Source organism: Rhamphochromis longiceps, linkage group LG19 (genome assembly GCF_057381845.1).
Source record: "Rhamphochromis longiceps isolate RC_006_pf linkage group LG19, R_longiceps_female_GT1.1, whole genome shotgun sequence".
Lineage (NCBI taxonomy): Eukaryota > Metazoa > Chordata > Actinopteri > Cichliformes > Cichlidae > Rhamphochromis > Rhamphochromis longiceps.
The window spans coordinates 6645389-6666443 of record NC_140575.1 but is presented as its reverse complement, the minus strand read 5'-3'; the positions used below and the strand labels follow the sequence as shown (position 1 = coordinate 6666443).

The window sequence follows — 21055 nt, the reverse complement described above, 5'->3', positions numbered from 1 at the left end:
TCTCTAAAACCAGCTTGCCAAGTGATACCTTAATCCACCCCCTGCAGCCTCACAGTGAATGGACTAATCATGATACACACGGCTACTTTTAGCTATTAGTGCAGCATAAATGCAGTTTAGGCTCTAGTGTTGGCTGTTTGCAATAATAAAACCATCACCCGCCCCTTCTGGTTGTCTTCAGTGTGAAGCTAATTGCCCATTACTGCCACTGTTTCTCATGTGTGGCACTTATTCATTCATATTGACCTTGTGGATTGACAACTTTGATATCATCTGAAATTAATGCAAAGCAGATGCTGGAATTTGGGTGACAGATCTCAAACACTGAGGTGCCAGGAATGTAGCATTGCAGTGATTAATTTTCAAATCCACACGAGTAGATTTTGCAGTTTGTAACTGATTGTTTAAGTTAGTAACCAGGTGAAGATTCCATATGTATTCCTGGGTGGAGTGTCATCAGTCAGTAGATGGCCTTAGTTTGATGTTTATTGTCATTTCTATATTTAGGCTTGTTTTGGCTGCTGGGGAGACAAACTGGATATAGCCTATGATCAGTCAGTTAATGTGGCACTAAAAGCAGGATCAGCAATAAGTCAGTTAGAAAGACAGGAAAAAAATACATAGAATAATTATAATTTCTGCCTTCAAAATATCTATAAGCCATGTCCCCTCCTTTTTTTAATGTCTTTGTTTCTGCTGAGCCCTGTGTACACTCCCATCCCACAGGTGACATCATCACCTTGGTCTCTGTGAAGAGTCAGGGGAAACCTCGTCATTTTATGTCAGCAAACCAGATTTCTGCTCTGGTGCAGTTTCTCAGGCTCAGCATGCCGTCGTTCTGCATGTAGAAATTCCAGCACACACAGGCAGATTCACTGACTGATTGCAACTGTTCTGTAAAAACAACAGTGACTCTAATTGTCTCTGCAGCTATCACTTATCAGCCTCGAGTAAGGTCATGGAAGGTTTCAGCTGTATTTGACCGTGTTAATTTAGATAATATTTACAGAAAGATTGCCCGGTCAATCACATGTAGGCATTTTCTGTTTATTCAATCAGGAATTGCTGATTATCCTGATTGTCGACAGTGAAATGTTTAGTTTCACTTGCTTGTTAATGCTGCTAGTCAAATAGTCAACAGTTATAATCAGGATTAATAGTCAGAACCGGAATATCAGGCAAAATCTATTGTGACAACAGCAAGCAAAGTAATCAGGATTATACATTTACTCTTAATTATGCAAGGCTGGTTTGTGCTGGTAATGGTAACAAATCTGAGAACTGATTTATTTTCTGTTTCTTTCTCAGAGTAAAGTAAATCATTTCTAGGTCAGTGGCTATCAAAGGGCTGGAGTTGCATGCCATTTTTATTCTGCCTCGGCACAAATTGGTTGAAAGCACTTATTTTTCTCAGCAACGGGAAGAGTGACATTGCTGAGCCCTCCGTGACTGTACTACTCTCCCTCTCTTATATAAATGTTGCTGTCACACTTTGGTTGTTGTCTTCCTAGAATGCCATTTTGATATTGCAGTTTTGATAACAAAGTTTTTCCTTTTTCACTTTCAAAATTGTTGTAGGCCTTTGCATCACATTTTTACATTATAAACCTATTGTAGTAGGGTTTTTAAACCAGTGTAGTTTATTATTTACACATAAAAGGGCTGACTAAAACCTCCTCAAACCCACGAGTGAGCTTTTTTCCCCTATTCAAATATGATAAAGTGTATTTTACCTCATTTTTTGTTAACACAATCTAATTTTAGATGAACATGTATGATTTTCTTTTATTGCTTCACAATTTACATGTCCATGTGTGTTCCAGAGCATGATGTAGACAAATAGAAGCTGATTATATTTTTTATAGTAAGTACAACAGAAGGCTGAAAATGTGGATTTGTTTGATTTGCTTGTATCTTCTCCTAATTTTGAATTCCATATCTTGCAGGCAGGTGATAAAAGGAGCCGTGGGCTGCTCTATCCCAGCTTGAATAAGATCCAGGATAGAAACCGAGATATATACGGAGAAGAGCATTCACTGGAACCAGGGAAAATGAAAATGAATGCATCTCTGTATCACTGACAAGCAGACCTGGGATGATATCATGACCTTTTCTTCCTGAGAGTAACTAGTTTAGCAATGAGTGGGGGGATATAATGGCCAAGAACAAGGATGCACGCCCCCCAACATTCGCCGTCAGCGTGGTTGGCCTCTCGGGGACGGAGAAAGAGAAGGGAAATTGTGGCGTGGGGAAGTCCTGCCTATGCAACCGATATGTGCGTCCAGATGCAGACAACTACTACTCGGAGCACACCTCGGTGCTCAGCACGATAGACTTTGGTGGTCGTGTAGTTAACAACGACCACTTCTTGTACTGGGGAGAGGTGTCGCATCGAGGGGATGAGGGATTGGACTATAAAATCCAAATCATTGAACAAACGGAGTTCATCGATGACCAGACGTTTCTTCCGCATCGGAGTACGAACTTGCAGCCATACACAAAGCGGGCAGCAGCAACCAAGCTCCAGTCAGCAGAGAAGCTTATGTACATCTGCACAGACCAGCTGGGCTTGGAGCAGGACTTTGATCAGAAGCAAATGCCTGATGGGAAGCTAAACATCGATGCCTTTTTGTTGTGCATTGATGTTAGTAAGGGTTGCAACAGGAAGTTTGATGACCAAATGAAATTTGTCAATAGCCTTTACTCTCAAATTGTCAAGTCAAAGAAGCCTATTGTTGTTGCTGCCACGAAATGTGATGAGTGTGTAGACCAGTACCTGAGGGACCTGCAGGGCTTTGTTGCCAGTAAGAAGAACCTGATGCTAATTGAAACGTCAGCACGCTCCAATGTCAACATAGAGCTTTGCTTCAACGCCCTAATCCAGCAGCTGGATAAAACAAGAGGGAAGCCAAAAACTGTGCCATACCTGGAGGCCTATAAAATCCAACGTCAGCTTGTTGCCTCAGCAACAGATAGATTTGAGAAATTGATGGTACACTCAGTTAGAGATTATCACATCACTTGGAAAACTGTGATGAATAATCTAAAGGGGCAGTCTGACTATTATGAGTTCATTACCTTGGAGGGCACCAAGAAGGCCCGCAACATGTTCACAAAGCACATTGCACAACTGAAACAGGAGCACATTAAGAGGAGAAGGGAGGAGTATCTGACGACGCTACCGAAAACCCTTAACAACATCCTCAATAACCTGGACGAGATTGAACACCTTTCATGGCCCGAGGCACAGAGTGTGATCCGGAACAGGTCTGATTTCCAGTACTGGTTTGTGATACTGGAAAATACACCGTGGGACGAGACGGACCATATTGATAACAGTGACCGTAGGATACCCTTTGACCTTCTTGATACACCGGACGGTGAGAGAATTTACCATAATCACGTCCAGCATCTTCTGTCTGAGAAGAGGAGGGGGGAAATGAAAGAGAGGTTCAAGAAGACATTGGAGAGGGTTCATTTTATCACTCCAGGGCAGCCTTGGGAGGAAGTCATGTGCTTTGTCATGGAGGATGAGGCCTACAAGTACATCACGGAATCAGATAGGAGGGATGTTTACTGTAGGCACCAGCAGGAAATAGTTGAAAGGGCTAAAGAGGATTTTCAGGAAATGCTTTTCGAGCACGCCGAGTTATTCTATGACTTGGACCTGAATGCAACCCCCAGCTGTGACAAGATGAGTGAAATTCACAGTGTGCTGAATGAGGAGCCCAGATACAGAGCACTGCAGAAACTTGCCCCAGATAGAGAGTCGCTCCTCCTCAAACACATTGGGTTTGTTTATCATCCCACTAAGGAGACATGCCTGAGCGGGCAGAACTGTGTGGATCTGAAAGTGGAGCAAGTTTTAGCAAACAGGCTGGTACAGCTCGACCACGGACGCTCTAATCTTTACTATAACAGTGCCAACATCGATAAAATAAACCTCTGCCTCCTGGGAAAGGAGGGTCTCTCACAGGACCTAGCCAATGAGATCCGAGCTCAGTCTACAGACGATGAGTACACTCTAGATGGTAAAATCTATGAACTGGAGCTTCTTCCTGTGGACGTCAACTCCACTTTGCTCTTCAGCCACACATGGGTCACCACTTTTAAGCCACACGGCTGCTTTTGTGTGTTCAACTCAATAGAGTCGCTTAACTCTATTGGCGATTGCATAGGCAGGATAAGGGCGGAGATAGCACAGAGTCGGCGAGATAGATTTGCTCAGCCGCTCCCTTTTATTCTCATCCTGGCAAATCAGAGAGACAGTGTTTGTAAAAACATACCCATCTTGAGGCACCAGGGTCAGCAGCTGGCAAACAAATTGCAGTGCACCTTTGTCGACATCCCCTCCGGAGCCTTTCCTCGCAAATTCACTGAGTTCCAAATTAAGCAGGGTCTCAGAGCAGTGCTGGAGGGGCTAAAGCATAGCTTTGAGGTCTTGGCCCCACTGCCATGTATCAAAGACATGTCAGAGATGGACCTTAGAATAGTCATGTGCGCCATGTGCTGGGATCCCTTCAGCGTTGACCTCATCCTCTCGCCGTTTCTAGACTCGCATTGCTGTAGCGCTGGACAGCCTGGTCAGAGCAACACACTGATACTGGATAAGATCATAGGGGACAGCAGGAGGAGGATCCAGGTCACCGTCCTCTCCTACCACTCTGCCATTGGTGTTCGTAAAGATGAACTAGTGCATGGCTACATTTTGGTCTACTCTGCCAAACGCAAAGCTTCCATGGCGACCCTGCGAGCCTTCCTGGCAGAAGTCCAGGATGTAATCCCCGTGCAGATGGTGGCAATCACAGACAGCCAGGCGGATTTCTTTGAGAATGATGCCATCAAGGAGTTGATGACCGAGGGGGAGCACATTGCCACAGAGATTGCTGCCAAGTTTACGGCCCTCTACTCGCTGTCCCAGTATCATCGACAGACTGAGGTTTTCACCCCTTTTTTCAATGAAGTGCTAGAGAAGAAGCCTAACATTGAGAGCTGCTTCCTGTTTGACAGCTCGTCACGTGAGTGCACCACAGGAGCCAGTGAGGATGTCTTTCCCACCTCTCCCCATAGCCACTCCCCAGCTTACAACACTTACTACCCAGAGTCCGACGATGACAATGAGGCCCCTCCACCTTATAGTCCAATAGGCGATGATGTTCAGCTTCTCCCCACACCCAGTGAGCGGGCTAAATACAGGATCGACCTCGAGGGCAATGAGTACCCAGTCCATAGCACACCTGTCGGAGACCATGAACGCAACCACAAAGTGCCTCCACCCGTCCGGCCCAAACCAGTGCTCCCCAGGCCTAATGTTAAAAAGCTGGACCCCAACCTGCTCAAAACCATTGAAGCTGGTATGCGAAGTAATCGAAGAATGCCACGTGCCCCAGTGATGCACACTGAAGATGTGGAGCCATCAGACAACTATGCAGACCCTGTGGACACCCTGCTTAGACCCAGGGGCTTCCACAATGATGACATATATGCTGTGCCTGAAGATGCACACAACCGCCTGATCAAAATAAAGAACTCTTTTGGTGGGTTACACATTCTCCACGGAGGAGGAGAGGAAGAGAATGGGTTTGATCGGAAATCCCAGGCTGCAAGGCGGCCATCAAAATATAAAGATCGCTCAAAAATCCTTTTCAGCAAGACGAAAGCCTACCAAAGACGATTCCACTCGGACAGTGATGGAGAGGAGACTGGCCCGGCCACTCAGAAAAAGAAAAACAGAAGAGCCCATCGGGGCAGCGAGGAGGACCCGCTGCTCTCTCCTGTCGACCCTTGGAAGGGTGGGATTGATAATCCTGCAATCACCTCCGACCCAGAGCAGGAGGACAAGAAGCTGAAAAAGAAGAAGACGCCCAAGACGCCAAAAGAATCCAAGAAGGTGAGACTTGTCTGTTATGATAGATTGACTTTTGAAGAATCACATTTATTTTGTTTCCTTTTTTTTTGGAAATAAGATGCTTTGAAAATGCTTTACAGAACAGGGAGGTCAAACAAAAGATTTTTTTTCTGTCTGAGAATGAGTGAAATAGCATTTTATTGCACTGAAAATGGGAGAGAGCGAGAGACTGATAGAGTGCATGGGTAAATGAGCACAGAAAAGACTGCATATAGTAAGGGGTGAGCAGATGTGTGTGGGTGTGAGCGAATTTTGTTGGCCTGAGACTCATCTGGAGAACAAACTAATTTGATAATTTATTGATTGGCCCCATTGCTAAAGTAGTTTATGAGCCTCCACACCTTGCAGGCCCTAGACAAGCAATAAAGGTGCTTGATAAAAGACACACTGTTAAAGACAGTTGGTGTCTGTATAATTTCAGAGCAAAGACTGTGTCTTTGACAGCTCTTTAAAGGCTTGCCTGAAACTTCTGACGACATCCAGACATGGTGTGTTCCCTAGAACCAAGAAGAAAATGCTTTGTGCACATTATTACTGTTAGAGCAACATTTTATTGTGGTGAAAAGCTGAAAATTTTAAAATCACGCATGCACAAATCAAACAGTCGTGTTTCAAATGAAGTTAAAAGCATGCATTAGTATGCAATGCATGCTCACGCCCACACATGAACAGACTTCAGTATATAAATTCCTAGTTAATTACTTACAGGTATAGCGCTATTTGTGATATATTACAGGCGGGAAATGGAGGTACTGTTAATGTCATTTTGTGTTCCAAAGTAAATTTTAGGTGATCAGAGTGGATAAATATTCTGCAGACATGTTTGAGAACTGTTAAAACAAACATTGTCATTTAAAAAAATTCTTAAGCAGGGACATCTGCTTTTGATTGAAGAGGTTTGTAGTCTTGAAAAGAAGGCAACTCAGGGCTCTAGACTAACTTTTTGCCATGGTTGCACTGGTGCGCCTAAAAATAAAATTTAGGCGCACCAGCACAAAATTTAGGCGTACAAGCACAAAAGTTAGGCGTACCCAAATTTTTTAACTGCATTACTTAACAGCGCAGTTTTACATGTTCACGTTTTTTTGATTTGTAAATGATTAACTAACAACCTTTCAAAATGATTAACTTGACACCCCCTTTGCTGCCCAAATTAACAGCAGCTCCATCAGCCCCCATAGCAATGATTTTATCCAACCAGTTACTGCACTGGTCCCCAAGAGCAGCAAATGCTTTCTTTGAGGCAGCATAAATTCCTAAACAAATAAAAAAAAATACCATTTACTTATCAGATCAAGAGTTTACAATGCAGTCTTTTTCAGTTTGAGTTTCTATATTCATGTATTATTGCTATGTTTAATTTTTAATGATAAGAATATGCTAGATATGGTTAATTCAGTAACACGACGTAATATTATTAATCATATAATAATAATAATAATAATGGATACTTTATTGATCCCCATGGGGAAATTACTTGTTTTTCTCTGCATTTGACCCATTCACTCAGTGAAGCAGTGGGCAGCCCACTAAGCAGGAGCCCGGGGAGCAGTGTGTAGGGACGGTACCTTGCTCAGGGGTACCTCAGGGTAGCCGTTAAGTGGATTCGAACCGCCGACCTTCCGATCATGGGGCGACCACTTTACCTACTGAGCTATCCCTGCCCCAGGGATATACATAGGCTACGTGACATGACATGGCTTACCTTGGGCATGGGCATGCTGGACCTCAATGTGTCCAATCAGTATATTCGCTGGTCTTCCTTTTTGCAAGATACGAGCGTACACAATGACACATTCTTTTGTGGCGATGTCTGTGTCTCCATCGATCAGGAAGGCCATGTATGTACTGTTCGCAATTTCCACTGAGGTCTTTTTTTTTCAGTGTGTCAGCGATTACGCCTATAAACTGGGCGCACGCAACATCATTGCTGTATGTGGGGTTTATGTCCAAGCCATTTTTCTTGTGAAGAGTTATTTCTGACTTGAACTTAGTAAACGGAACTTCTTCTTTTGCAATATTGTAGGCGATGTTAAACTTAATGATCATCTCGGCCTCCTCCGATGACCTGTTTACTCCTGCCTGCCGCTGAAAGGCAGTGGGGAGCGGGGACATTTTGGCAGAGCATTTATCGCGGCATATAATGTGTCTTCTCGATGCTGTATGCTTTTTCAGCGTTTCAATTCGAAACGTATTAGTAACAGTGACAAATGCTGTGTTGCCGGCCATGGTCTTTCCACACTCGCGACAATAAATGCAGTGCATCATATTGTCAGCTTGGCTGTATCTTAGCCAGGGAAACTGGTCAAGCCACTCGATTCGAAATTTATACATTTTCTCACTTTTACTTTCAGTGGACTCCGGCTGGGAGTCGATCGTATGTGGCTCATTTTCTGATGCCGTCTCCGGACCAGTGTTTGACAAAAACGGAGAGCGCTGGCTCAGAATTTTGGACTGATCAGGCCTTAACTTAACGAAAAAGTTATCAATTGTTCTTTTCATATTTTCTCAATACCAAATTCATACACTTCTGACCTGGGCTACTCACCCTTCTCTATCTGCCCGCACTTTCAAACGTAAACACAAGTAGGTCTGCAGGAATATCTGGACCACGGCCAATCACAGAGGTCCCCGCCTCTGAGTATCTCTGATTGGTTTAGAACACGACATGGGCATAATGTGTGTCTGTTGTTGAACACACGGAGACTTTCAGGGTTGCTGAAACTTTTTTTCCGAGAAAATACTTGGTTACACCGGTGCGACCAAGTATTTTTTTTACTTGGTCGCACCGGTGCAACCAAGTATTTTTTATTAGTCGCACCATGGAGAAATTTGGTCGCACTCTAGAGCCCTGCAACTGGACTTGTTTAGGGGTTTTTTGGAAGATGTTTCGCCTCTCTTCCCAAGGGACTTCTACATTTTTAGAACATCTAATGGAGATGTTCCAGTAAACCCCTAGTGGGGGCTGTCCTCCTCAAGTTAAACAGCATAGTGTATGTGGTGCGGTGCAGTGAGGAGTGCTCAGACAACTACATATGAGAGACCAAACAGCCACTCCACAAACGCATAGCACATCATAGGAGAGCCACCTCAACAGAACAGCTGTACATGTCTGCTTAAAGGAGAAAGAACACACCTTTGTGTTCACTTTTTGAATAGAGAAAACAGATGGTTTGAAAGAGGGGCAAAGGTGGAAATCTACACCTACTTTTAGCGACCATCACTGAACAGAGGTGGTGGCTTGCGACAGTAGCTATCAATCATCTACAGTGCAGTCCTGTGATGCCTTCCCCTGTGTTGCAACCCCCATTCACACCTTGCCTCAGGTGACCTCAGTGACTCACTTGATGGTGAGGTAGGGCAATGTCTCACAGTTGTTTCACCTGTTGGCTGATAACTTGAATGACCCACACTTTTTTTATTACACCTTGGAAACAAAAACGTCTTGAAACATCTTCAAAAAAAACCTAAAGAAGTTGAGGTTTTTTTTTTTCAAGCTCTCAAGACTATTTGCACAGACAAAACACACAAAAATGCTTCAGAGCAAGTCAGCAACCATGGAAGCACAGATCAGATAATAAAGTGCAAATCAGTAGAGGAAGAGCCACCGGCGCTACATGGGCATCATAAAAGGGAATTGTTGGAATATTCAAACCATCTTAAATAATCAGAGAGGAGAGCGAAAGCCAGACCAGGAAGTACAAAACGGAAGGTGTTTAGTCACCATTCTGGCCAATTAGAGTGAATCTCGAACTGCTGTAGGCATGACAACACTTTGAAGAGCAGAAGAGTGTGGGAAATCAAAGCTAACGTTGCACCTTGTTACACATCCCAGCTTCAGTCTGAATGACTTGTTTTGTCTCTTGTTTTTATCATTGGTGTTCCTTGTCTTCTTCTACATGCTGTCTCCCACTCGAATGCCCTTCATCCCACTAATTTTCTTTCTGATCTATTCCCCGATTACCCTCCTCCTCCTCCACCTTTTCTCCTGTGATAATGTTCTGCCTCCTCTTCACCCTCTCTCCTCCTCCATCTTTGTTGTCCCTGGTGTCTATTTCTCAATTGCCCCTTCATTCCTTCACTGTTTTTTTATGTCATTTTCCCGGTTTTGTTCCTACTGTTTTTCCATTTTATTTTTCCACCCCTTGTCTTCAATCTCTTTTTTAAACCTTTTGTTCACTTCTCCATGTTTTCATTTTCCTCTCTGCTTCCTCTTTTCTTCTATTGAATTCCTCCTCTTTTCTCAACTTGCTCTTATTTATTATCCTCTCTTCTCCCCCATCATTCCTTCCTCACCCACTACTATTTTTTCTATTTATTTATTTTATTTTGCATTCAATTATCTTCATACACCCTGTGATCTTTGCCATCTCATCTCTGTTTTTCATTCTTTTATTTGCTATCTTAGCCGAAATCCTCCAAGCCCCCCAAACCGCTGTACCCACCCACTCGAAGAACCTGGGAGAGCAACTACTTTGGCGTTCCCTTGCAGAACCTAGTAACCCCGGATCGCCCCATCCCACTTTTCATCGAGAAATGTGTCGACTACATAGAGCGCACAGGTGAGTCATGCGTTTTCTCTATTTTTTCTTTCCCTTAATTCCTATAATTCCCTCTGTTCTTTCATTTTCTACCTCTTTTATGTCATTTTGCAATGATATTTTCTTTTTTATTTTATTTTTTGGGTTGTTTTAGAACTCTTGCAAGGCGTGTATGTGTTTTTCAGGCACTGATTTCAAATGAGTAATTGAGCAGGATGAAGCATGGAGAGAATGGGGGAGGTGCAGTGATATATGGTGGGATGTCAGCCAGCCTGCCAGTCAATACAAGTTAACTTAAATTGAATATGCTTTATTGGCGTGGCATTTGATTTCTTGCCAAAGCGCTGCTGGAATGATTACAAATAAGATGGTGAAAGATTACCGAGATCAAAAAACTGATTAAGGAATGGCAGTGGAGAAATGTACAGCAGTACGTGCAATCCATTAATTAGCCTTGCTTAAGAAAGGAGAAAAGAAAATGAGATGTTACCGGTAAGAACATGCACGGATAATTGCAGATGTGAAAAATGTTTGATTGCACAGTGACTGGTAGAGTGTGTTTGGGTTATTCAATTTTGTTGTGTCTCAAATAATTGGTGTAACAAAAACAAGGTTAAGTATTTGCCGCTGCTGTAATGTGAAGATGTGCTGCTTTTCATTATATTTACATATCTTTGTTGAGATTAAGTTCGTTGATTAATAGGGAAATGGTTATACTCGTTCATCACTACTTAAAATGGTCATTAGGTTCAACGATAAATAAAAATACTGACTCACTGCAGTCAGTCAGCCTCATGGTCAAAGGTTCATTTTGTTCATTTTGAATCAGTGGAAAATAACTTTTACAAGCCAACTGCTCTCAAAAGCCCCCTTAAAACCTGTCAACTACCCAATCCCAAAAGTCTGTGGTTACATCTGAAGCAGCAGCTGCTAGTGACCGATGGGCTGATCGATGCAAATATCAATAGTATCGATACCGAGGCTGATATTTGATTGAATCAGTACCAGCAGAATAAAATCTATACTTTGTTTTAGGGCTGGGCCATATCATACTGTTCATAGGTAAAACGTGCATGCGCAGTGCTTTTGTTTTCATACGCAGTAGGGCTGCCACGATTAGTCGACTAGTCACGATTACGTCGCCTATCAAAATCGTCGTCGACTGATTAAATAGTCGACGCGTCATTTGAAGCTTTTAAGATCCCAAAAGACGCAGGAATAAGTAGTAGGATTTAAGAGTGTAATAACGGACTGAAACAGAAGATGGCAGCACTGCATGTACAAGGATGCCAGCTGCCGTTAAACCCCGAAGAAGAAGAAGCTGTGACCCTATGTGACCCATATCCGATCATGGTATGACAGTGTGAACGGCACAAATCCGATATTTTCAAATCTGATCTGGGTCACTTTCGTATGTGGTACTGAATCCGATACATATCCGATGTTTTTGAAAGCGACTGCTGTTTGAATGGTCATGTCGCATTAAATCTGTCTTTTACGTCACTGACACGAGACAGACGCCAATTATAATGTTATTTACATTATTATGTAAATAACAAAATAACTTAAAGCAAAAATTGGGAAACGTAAAATCCGAAGTCTTTATATTAAGGGCCATCAGTCAAACAATATTGTTTGCTCTGGGTCTAACAAGAGCGCGTTGTGTGTGACGTCTTCTTTTGCGCTTTGAGCGTTCACACTAGAGCGCGTTTGCTGTCACATTTTGTTTGTAGTGTGAACAAGCAGACAAAAAAATTCGGATTTGATTAAAAAAAAATCGGAATTGAGCATCAAGACCTGCAGTGTGAACGTTGCCTTAGATAACTTAAAAATGTTATTGTTTGGCTTTTTTCAGTATTTTATTTGTTCCTGAGTAAATCGGTTTGGCTGAGGTTAAAGTTATAGTTTTTACACAGCTGAATAAACGTCAAGCAGACAACTGATTATCAGAAGTGTGAGATGCTCGAGAATATACTCCGGTGTCCTGTTATATTTTAGATAGCAAGGAGCAGACGGCTGAGTTTATTAAACTCCAATGAATAATCTGCAAATTTCATTAAACTTCAATAAACTGTTATCTTGTCTTTATTTTTAGTTAGCACATACCTTAAACACTTAAAGCTGTAAGCTAATGATAGTTATATAAGAGCAGATGCTGCTGGTGCAATAAGCTGTAGTTGTACGTCCAATGGATGCATGATCTGATTAGTCGACTAATCGCAAAAATAATCGGTGACTAGTCGACTATCAAAATAATCGTTTGTGGCAGCCCTAATACGCACATGGCGGAAAAAGCATGGCGGCGATGGAGAATGAGAAGGGCGAAAGCAGATCGTTGAATGAAACAGATGAACCAGAATTGGTTTGTAAAAATGCTGCAACTTCAGTGGTGTGGAACTGGTTTAGCTTTCGTCCGTCAGATACACAACAAAGCACTATTTTTGGTAGAGCATGTTAGCGGGCTGTCATTATTACCGTGTTGTTTGGAAAACACGGCACACTTAAAATCAATCCTTTGATTTTTCTGAAAATCGACAGTGCCCCTTATAATCCCGTGCGCCTTATGTATGAATTCTGGTTGTGTTTATTGACCTCGAAACGATTTTATGTACACGGCGCTTGAAAATCTGTCAAATGTTTTAGTACGACTTTGCTAAGCTACGAAGCCGCACCGCTTGATGGCTTGTCGGAGCATTACGGCTATCGTAGGCAGGAGCCTCGCGGAGTGCTATGTACTATGCTTCAACATAATATTACCGTATTGTGTGTGTATAACCTCTTTTTAAGTTTTGTGGATATTATACATGGTTATGCTGAGGATATGTCAGCTAGTTTCCACTGGAAATGCCTTTTGGTTCAACTGTCAGCAAGGAATTTGCATTTGCACTGTTAAATTTTTATATAACTTAATGGATATAAAAAAACAGCTGCTTGTTTAAGTGAAAATACATCGGTTTTTTTCTTTTTGCACTAATAAAGTTGTGGAGTTGTAAAGTATTTTGTCTAGTGTCAATTATATCGTCAGTTATATCGTTATCGCAAATTTTCAAATGTATATCGTGATAAATATTTTTGGTCATATCGCCCTGCTCTAGTCTGTACCATGTATACACCATGCATCTACTTGGTATTGGTTCGATAATAATATTTGAAGTATCGCGCAGCACTAGCAGCCACTCTTGTAGGAATCAGCGTGTCTAAATGAAAGTGTAAGATAAGAAAGGCGACCTGTCTGGACATGTGTAGGTTCAGCTGGTGACACGAGCCCCAGTGCATGCTGTGTATGCGCCTGGCGTCCTTCCCAGCTGTCGTGAAGAAAGCCTCTCCCATAGTTTGGGGAGATTCCTCTGTGAAGTCATGGACACATATTTATACAGTCCTTTAAACTCTGACCATTTTAAAGGTTTGTGTGCGCTGATTGATTACAGCCTGGTTGTCCATATTTAGCCTCACAAGGAGTAAGATTTTTCCTGTGCTTTTAAAGCCCCCTTGCAGTTAGCCCAAGTGTGAGTCTTTTCCTTCTGACCACTGAAATGAATATTTCAAACAAGTTTCATATTTTATAGGTTTGTTGCATTATGTATTTACACATGGGCTAGTACTTTTCCGTGTTTAGTGCTTTGAATGAACTCTAAGAAGTGAAAGAGTCTCTTGCTGAATGACCTCAAAAAAACTTTCCCCCAAGTCTCTAAATTACTGGGACGTCTTCCCCAGAAATGTTTTATCCTGTTTGTTAACCTCAAGCATCCAAGGTCAGTTCTGTTATCAAACTTTGAAGTGTCTTTATCACTGTGTCAATGTTGAAATGCTCTAGATTTTGACATTAAAGCGGCTTCAGTACATTAAACTGAGAGCACCTTCTTCTGCATTTTTCTCCATCTACAGTCATATGTGTAGCTAATCTATAGTATGTACATTAAAAGGAGGTATTTCCCCGTGTTCCTAACAGTAATCATTGCGTGTGAAAAAGCCGTTGGTCCTACTTTGGAGGTAGTGTTTTTATCTGAGCTCTTTTAGGTTCTGCGGCTGTTAATTCCTGTCCTGAAAAATCCCTTCCGAATATGTTTTGATATTCAGCTGGATCTACATGAGCCTGCTGGTGGATGCCAACCAAATGCAGGATTAATCCCAGGGCTGCTTGTGTGTGCGTGTGAGTGTGTGTGCGTGCAGACTCCTGCCAGCTGACAGTGGTGTGTTGGAGATTTCATGGCCAGTGCTGTGAAGCCCTCTAAGTCCAGACGGTCTGTTGGTGGATTTAACAGCTTTTCCCATCCCTCCTTTTTCTGGACTATCGTTTCTTAACACATACAGCCAGAACATCTTTGTGCCTTTCTTCCTTTCTTCCTTTCTTCCTTTCTTTCTTTCTTTCTTTCTTTCTTTCTTTCTTTAAAGCCTCCTGCTGTATAAGATGTTTGGTATCTAGACAGTTTAAGAACAATTTTGCAATTCGATGTTAGAGAGGAGTTTAGGGATTTAGTATGTAGCCTGTTTGCCTCATTAGATGCCTTGAGGTTAAAACATACTGTATGACTGTTTAGTTTATAGTTGAGAGGGTGGAGTCGTTCGAGAATGACTGTGGGTGTTGGTGTAATAGTACAGATTTAAAAAGACCCTCCTTTATTGCAAAAATGGTTTCATACCCCCTCGTCAGCAATGATCCACCCTGTTAATGTCTGCTTAAGTAAGAGTCTGAATGTGTGCCAGCTCCAGAGCTGCTGCTCCATCTGACTCCTGACTCCTGAGCTGACAAGCTCCAAGTGGGAATCATTAAAACCTCACTGTGATATTGTGTTATTGTTGGTTTTCCTCCAGACACCAGCCACTTTTCACATTAATGGGGGTGAAAGTCTAAAAGTACTCCTCCTGTTTATGGTGATCCTGTTTTAGTAGTGTTTCATCGACTTGAAAGGAACTTTATTAGGATATTCAGAGTACAAACTAAAGCTATCATACTTGTTTACCTTATACATGTCTCCAGTATATCTAAATTGATGTGTGGTCAGCTTGGGCATCCTGTGTGCATACTTTTTGATTAAGTATTTAGTTATTAGTTACTTTCTTTCTTTTTAAGTTCTGTCTAGCAAACATTTAAAAATGGTTAAATTGTTTTCAACTAATATAGACGTTCAACACTTTTTTCCAGTGTTTCTGTTTAGATTAAAAAATGCACTGTTTTCCCTCTTTTTTTCTTTCTTTTTCTGTCTAAAAAAAACCCCGGAAGTTCAGAATTTCAGAAAAAGAAGTATCTACTTGTAACTAACAATTTAAAGGTCTCTTGGATCTCATGATGGTAGTCTTTTTTTCAGTTGTATTTCTAAATGACTAAATAATGAACCGACCAACCACACAGTAGCACTGGTAACTATTATATACATTCTCTGTCATTATGCTTTAGTTATCTGAGACTTTAAAGATATTTAATTTACCACCTTAGGAGATGTCTGTTATTAAAAAAACAAAACATAATTTACTTTTGCTCATATACAAACGAACTCATGGCCTCTCCAGAAAATTACTCAGTCAATCAATCTAAACTCAACATGTTCCTGGATAATAGTTACACACCAAGGACGGTCGCTTTCTGATTTTGGGTTCTAGCATGGAGGATGGAGCTGTACTCTCTTTGGGGGTGGGGGTGACTGCTGGATGGCTGAGTTTAACTACATGTAATAAGCTGCCAGACAAGAGGCACAGAGGCAGAGAGGTGATGATGGCTATTTGTGGTGCCTGTGGTTTCAGAACAGAACGTGTGAGTGGAAAAGCTGTGACTTTGTGTGTCTGTGAGAGAAAAAAAAAAAGTGTGTGTGTGAGACAGAGCGTGGCTGTAAATGTGACTGAAAGATGTGATTCTGTGGGTGACATTTATTCAGTGGGTTTGTGTAATGTTAAGGCTGTATCGCGTGGTTCATACACGCACTCTACCCGACCTGCTAGATTTAATGCGGAGCCTTTTCTGAAGTTTCATGCCGTCAGCTCTACATGCTTGTTTTGTAGAAATCATCTAATTAAGTGTGATGTGTCAAAAAGTTTTCTGTGGTAATGTGTAGTGCCAAAGAACTCTTAAAGGAACTCAGATAAAGTGCCTGCATTAAATAAGGATGATGTTTGCTCTGCACTTGCTGCCTCTGTTTCCTGCAAGGAGAGATCTGCTTGTTATCCCTTTTTGTGTGCTCCAGTCACCACATTCTAATAAGAATACAACTGAGAGGCATCCCAAGGGCCCCAGGAACCCATAAAGGTTTTTAGATTCAGAAATAATGAACCAAAGGCTTCAAGGTTTCTGAAGCTTCCTGTATCAGTGTGCCATAACACTCTTAAAGTGAGAATTTAAGAGAAAAACCCTGAGAAGTTTTTACTGGCGTCTCATCCATAATATGGGATCTTATACCATCTATTAAAAGGACAATTTAAAGTATCCTTTACATTTAATTAAGAAATGCCTAAAAAAAGCATTGTCCTTGACTTAATAAAATCTTAAACCATCTATTGCAACAGATAGTTGATACAATTAGGTCCTGTTTCAGTGACAGATCCTTTTGTTGCTTGTCACTGTCCTGTGGTTTTCAAGACTTGTTTTTGTTTTTTTACATGATTTTTCTTCAGGGACGCATGTACTGATGTTCTTCTGTGTGAGGTATGTAATTAAAAAACAGCATAGAAAGATCTGAAGACAGAATTTATTGCAAACATATCAGAACTGGTATATTTTCCTTTGTCTAATAAGAGCTTTATATTGGGACAGTTTGCTCCAGATAGGGATTTTCATTGGACTATTACAGGATTTGAAACTGTCACCACATGATGTCGCACAGCTGTGATGACAATCTGTCATCATCCTTAAGGTATAAATCTGCGGTGTTACAATTTTGTTTATGTTCCATTGTGTTAAATGGAAATGTCTAAAGCCCGTTAAAACATCTTTATAATAGATGCATGGGCTGCTCGACGCCCACTTTTGTCAGCTCTTTGTTTTGTTTGCCATTAGCTGACAACAAGGCCACATTAGAACGGCAGATAATTAGAAGCAAATAGATGAAAAGTGTTAGTTTCCCACTTACAGCTTCACCGTTAAGTCAACTTGAAACACTTTGCTGAGCTTTTTCTTTTTTAGTATTTAAATTAGGATTTATAAACCAATTCCCAATCCTTCATTTTGCAGTTTACCAGCTGTCAGATTTGCCTTCTGAGACCACTCTGGACTCTTTGGCTGTTCATCATGCGCATATATTTTTTTTGCAAGGCCAAAGATCCCAAATATTGTGTTAGTGAAAATGAAGGAATATTTGTATATGAGAATTTAACTGAAGGCGAGTTTGTTTGTCTGTTTCCCAAAGTGTAAATGTGCTTCTGCCTGGCCGTTCTCTTTAGTGTGCAAGTGTGTGTAGCCTTTGCAGTGCACAAAAAGGCCCTGACCGTACATGTCTCCAAAATGCAGCAGTCAAGGGATCAGGCTTTCAGTTGGCTGCAGTCAGTACAGAGTTTCGCTTATATCTGTAGTCTGTACCCTTTTCAGCATTATACTCTGTTATCCAGAATGACGTACACTGAGTCTGCAGCCCCCTGAGAAGTTCAGGTCCTGCTAGCATTCAGTAGGGAGGAGGCGAAGGGTCAGAGCTGCAGCGACCTGATAATACACCTGAGAGAAAAGTGCTGTGGAAAAGAAATGAAAGCTAAAACGTTTTAAAGAAGACTGCACAAAATGGGGCTTTTAAAGGAAGGCGAGAATGAATAGTAAGAGGAGAGAGCGTGAGGTACTTCTTAAAGTTTACACCCACGCACTCGACAACCCTTCACTGTGGAAGAAGTGAACTCACAGATATTCAGACAGCAGTAGTAGCTTTTGAAAAATGACTGCTTCAGCAACACATGCGGTGCGTCGGGTATCATTCAGCAGAGTCTCAGGCGGCTGAGCGTCTCAGCAGCTTACAGAAGACAGATCTGTTCAAAGAGAGTCACTCGGTCCAGCTGTCCTAGAGGATGACACGAGCACTGCCTTTGAGTTTGCCGTCATTCCAGTTAAATTGCAGACTTTTTAGTGGCATTAAAATGAAGCTATTTTCAAACTTTAAAACAGCTCAATTAAAAGCTACTGCTGCCATTTTAAGCTCTCTTTTAATAAGCCACCCTGAAACCATTTTACCAATATATATATACCACAGCGGTCAATAATTAACTCTGAGTACTCGCTGATGCTGGATGCTGATGCAAATTCTTCATATTTTACATGGCGAAACACCGGCTTGCACATTTTCTTCCTCCAAAATGCTCTTTGTTAACCTAAAATGCTGACATCTTGGTATTTTAACATGGCAAAAACACACATGCTCCAGGCTCCAGTGTGCACCAGTTCAAGATGCATGTATTTCCACATGGTACCAATGAACTGCTGCTTAAATTCTACATTTGGTAAACTTTGCGTTGAATGAAATGGCAGTCAAATGAAATGATCAGGCTTTGTGTGTAGCCCTGAGCTGTTCCTGAAACTTTATATTTTTTTTTGGGCTTGAAGCCAAAGCGTAAAAGGCACAATGAGGTCAATTTTTGTCAGGTCTGCTTACATAAAAAACCCCAAAACATCAGTTTGGCCTCGGAGAATAAAACCGTTTGACGAACTGGGTCTCGCAGAAGAAGAAGTCTTTGAGAGATGACAAGCACAAAGCGAGGACACACAGCTCTTTGCCGCTGAACTCGATTAGAGAAGTTTTATTAAACGTTTCCTGCTCCCCAGAGACATGAAATGGTATTTGGCATGAGGGCTGGAGGAAGGAGAGAGAGAGGGAGGCAGAGCAATGATTAAATGGCTTTTTGATGCTGATGCATTTTGAAGTCCCATTGGTTGTTATTTTCCCCAGCACTTAGTATAATGTGAGGAGGGGAAGGATGGAGGAGGGGGCGACGGTTTCTCAGCGCTTCAAAAGAACCATCGACATGTGACATGTATAAGAAGTCACATTTTTAAGAAAGTGACTTCTTACAAATGTCACATTTTCTTGCATTTTTTTTCGTTTTAGCTTTTCAAAATATATTGTTGTCATTTATTAAATCAGTCATTCAAATAAACTATTTCTCAATGAGGAACAATCTTAATTAAGAATATGACATTTACCAACAGCACAATGAATGGGCTAAATTTGCTCTAATAAGAATATATCAGATTTTTGCCAATTTCACTGACTATTATAAAAAATAGGTTTAGAGATCGTTTGCAGCCATTAACTGCTTAAAAAATGTAAGAACACATCGAGTATAATTACACAGCCAGAGCAATTTTGTTTCAACAAAAGAAATCCACAATACTTCCACTATAGCACATTTTTCACTTGCAAAGTTTATTTTAATCTAACTTTACAACCTTTAATGGTCAGTTAATGACCGCACACGTCAGCGTGAGCTTCGGTGCCTCATTTATCGTTCCAGACATTGTTTTGCACAAGCGTGTGTTCCTCAGTTCATTGCAACAATGCCAGTTTTTGCGAATAGCCAGCTGGAGCAACTCTGGAAGTGGCAGGAAACCCCAGTACACTGGTTCTTAACTTCTACTTTGAGCTCTGCTGGAGAATTATTCAGCAAGCATGTCAACCAGGCTTCACACAAAGCTGATTATTGGCTATTTTCAGCCTTGCTTTGAAGTCAGGTCTCCACTCCTGACTTTGCAGAGGAATGAAGGGATTTTCATTGGAGTGAAATAGATTTTATAAAAATAATTCATAGATTTTTGAGTACCTCCTTTGAGTATGTGCTTGAAAAATATAGTCATTCAAAAGAGCCAGGGGTTGCAGAAAGAGAGTTCAGAATGATATAAGAGGCTAAAAAACACAGCTGACAGGAGATGAAAAATAATTCTAATATAGCGTGTTCTTCTACCCTTTCCTGCCAATCATTCTCTCCACTTCTGTTTATTAGATATGCGCCTTCAGCTTTCTGTGCTCCAGTAGAAGAGTGAGGAAATCGGCCAAAGTGAGAGTTCAAGTTGAAAATTGATTGGCGGGTTGGCCTGCTTCCCATTCCCTGTGCTGGGATTCTTTCTGTGGGCTGTGTTGTGTTGTGATCATGCACATGTTGTTTTCCTGCTGGCAGCTGGACTTACGTCATGTCCAATGGAAACACAAAATGAGCTTCCTGTTCAATGGTCAGAGAGCCAGTGCTCCCAGCTGCCTGGTCCCCGTTGAGACTGGTCTAACTGTCTGACCTGTGACCTTCTGGTATCACTGTCTGGGAAGAAAAAAGGCTGTTTTTAAAAAAATATATTTTTATTTTTTTTACTTTTGTTTGAAGACTAGAAGAGAAACAATCTGCAGCTGCAGACAGGCAGAAAACAGCACTTTAAGATTAATCTGCATGGTATTGATTTTAATTTATGTATTTATGTCACTTAAAGAAAAACAACAATTGTCCAATCAAAACAGCCAGTCTATTGATTTCTTGTTAATCAGCTGATTGACTCATTGTTCCAGTTCTAGTGTTTACATTCGCTGTACACATCACACCCTCACATTTGCACTTAAATCATGCAGGTGATTTTCTGAGTACTGAGCTCTACAAAAAAGGCTTAACAATAAAAACACAAGAGCCATAGATTTAGTTTGGGATGTTCTTGCCTCGAGGG

At 41.5% G+C, this 21055-nt stretch overlaps 1 protein-coding gene across 2 annotated transcripts in view; it reads left to right on the top strand.

Annotated features, from left to right (window-relative positions):
- Positions 1 to 21055, top strand: part of arhgap5 (Rho GTPase activating protein 5) — a 55073-nt gene that overhangs the window by 2808 nt on the left and 31210 nt on the right. For both annotated transcript variants that reach the window (XM_085390661.1, XM_085390660.1), the window contains exons 2-3: positions 1947 to 5890; positions 10317 to 10470. In XM_085390661.1, coding sequence (XP_085246787.1) covers positions 2156 to 5890; positions 10317 to 10470 — 3889 coding nt within the window. In that variant the 5' untranslated portion in view covers positions 1947 to 2155. The remainder of the gene's footprint in view (positions 1 to 1946; positions 5891 to 10316; positions 10471 to 21055) is intronic.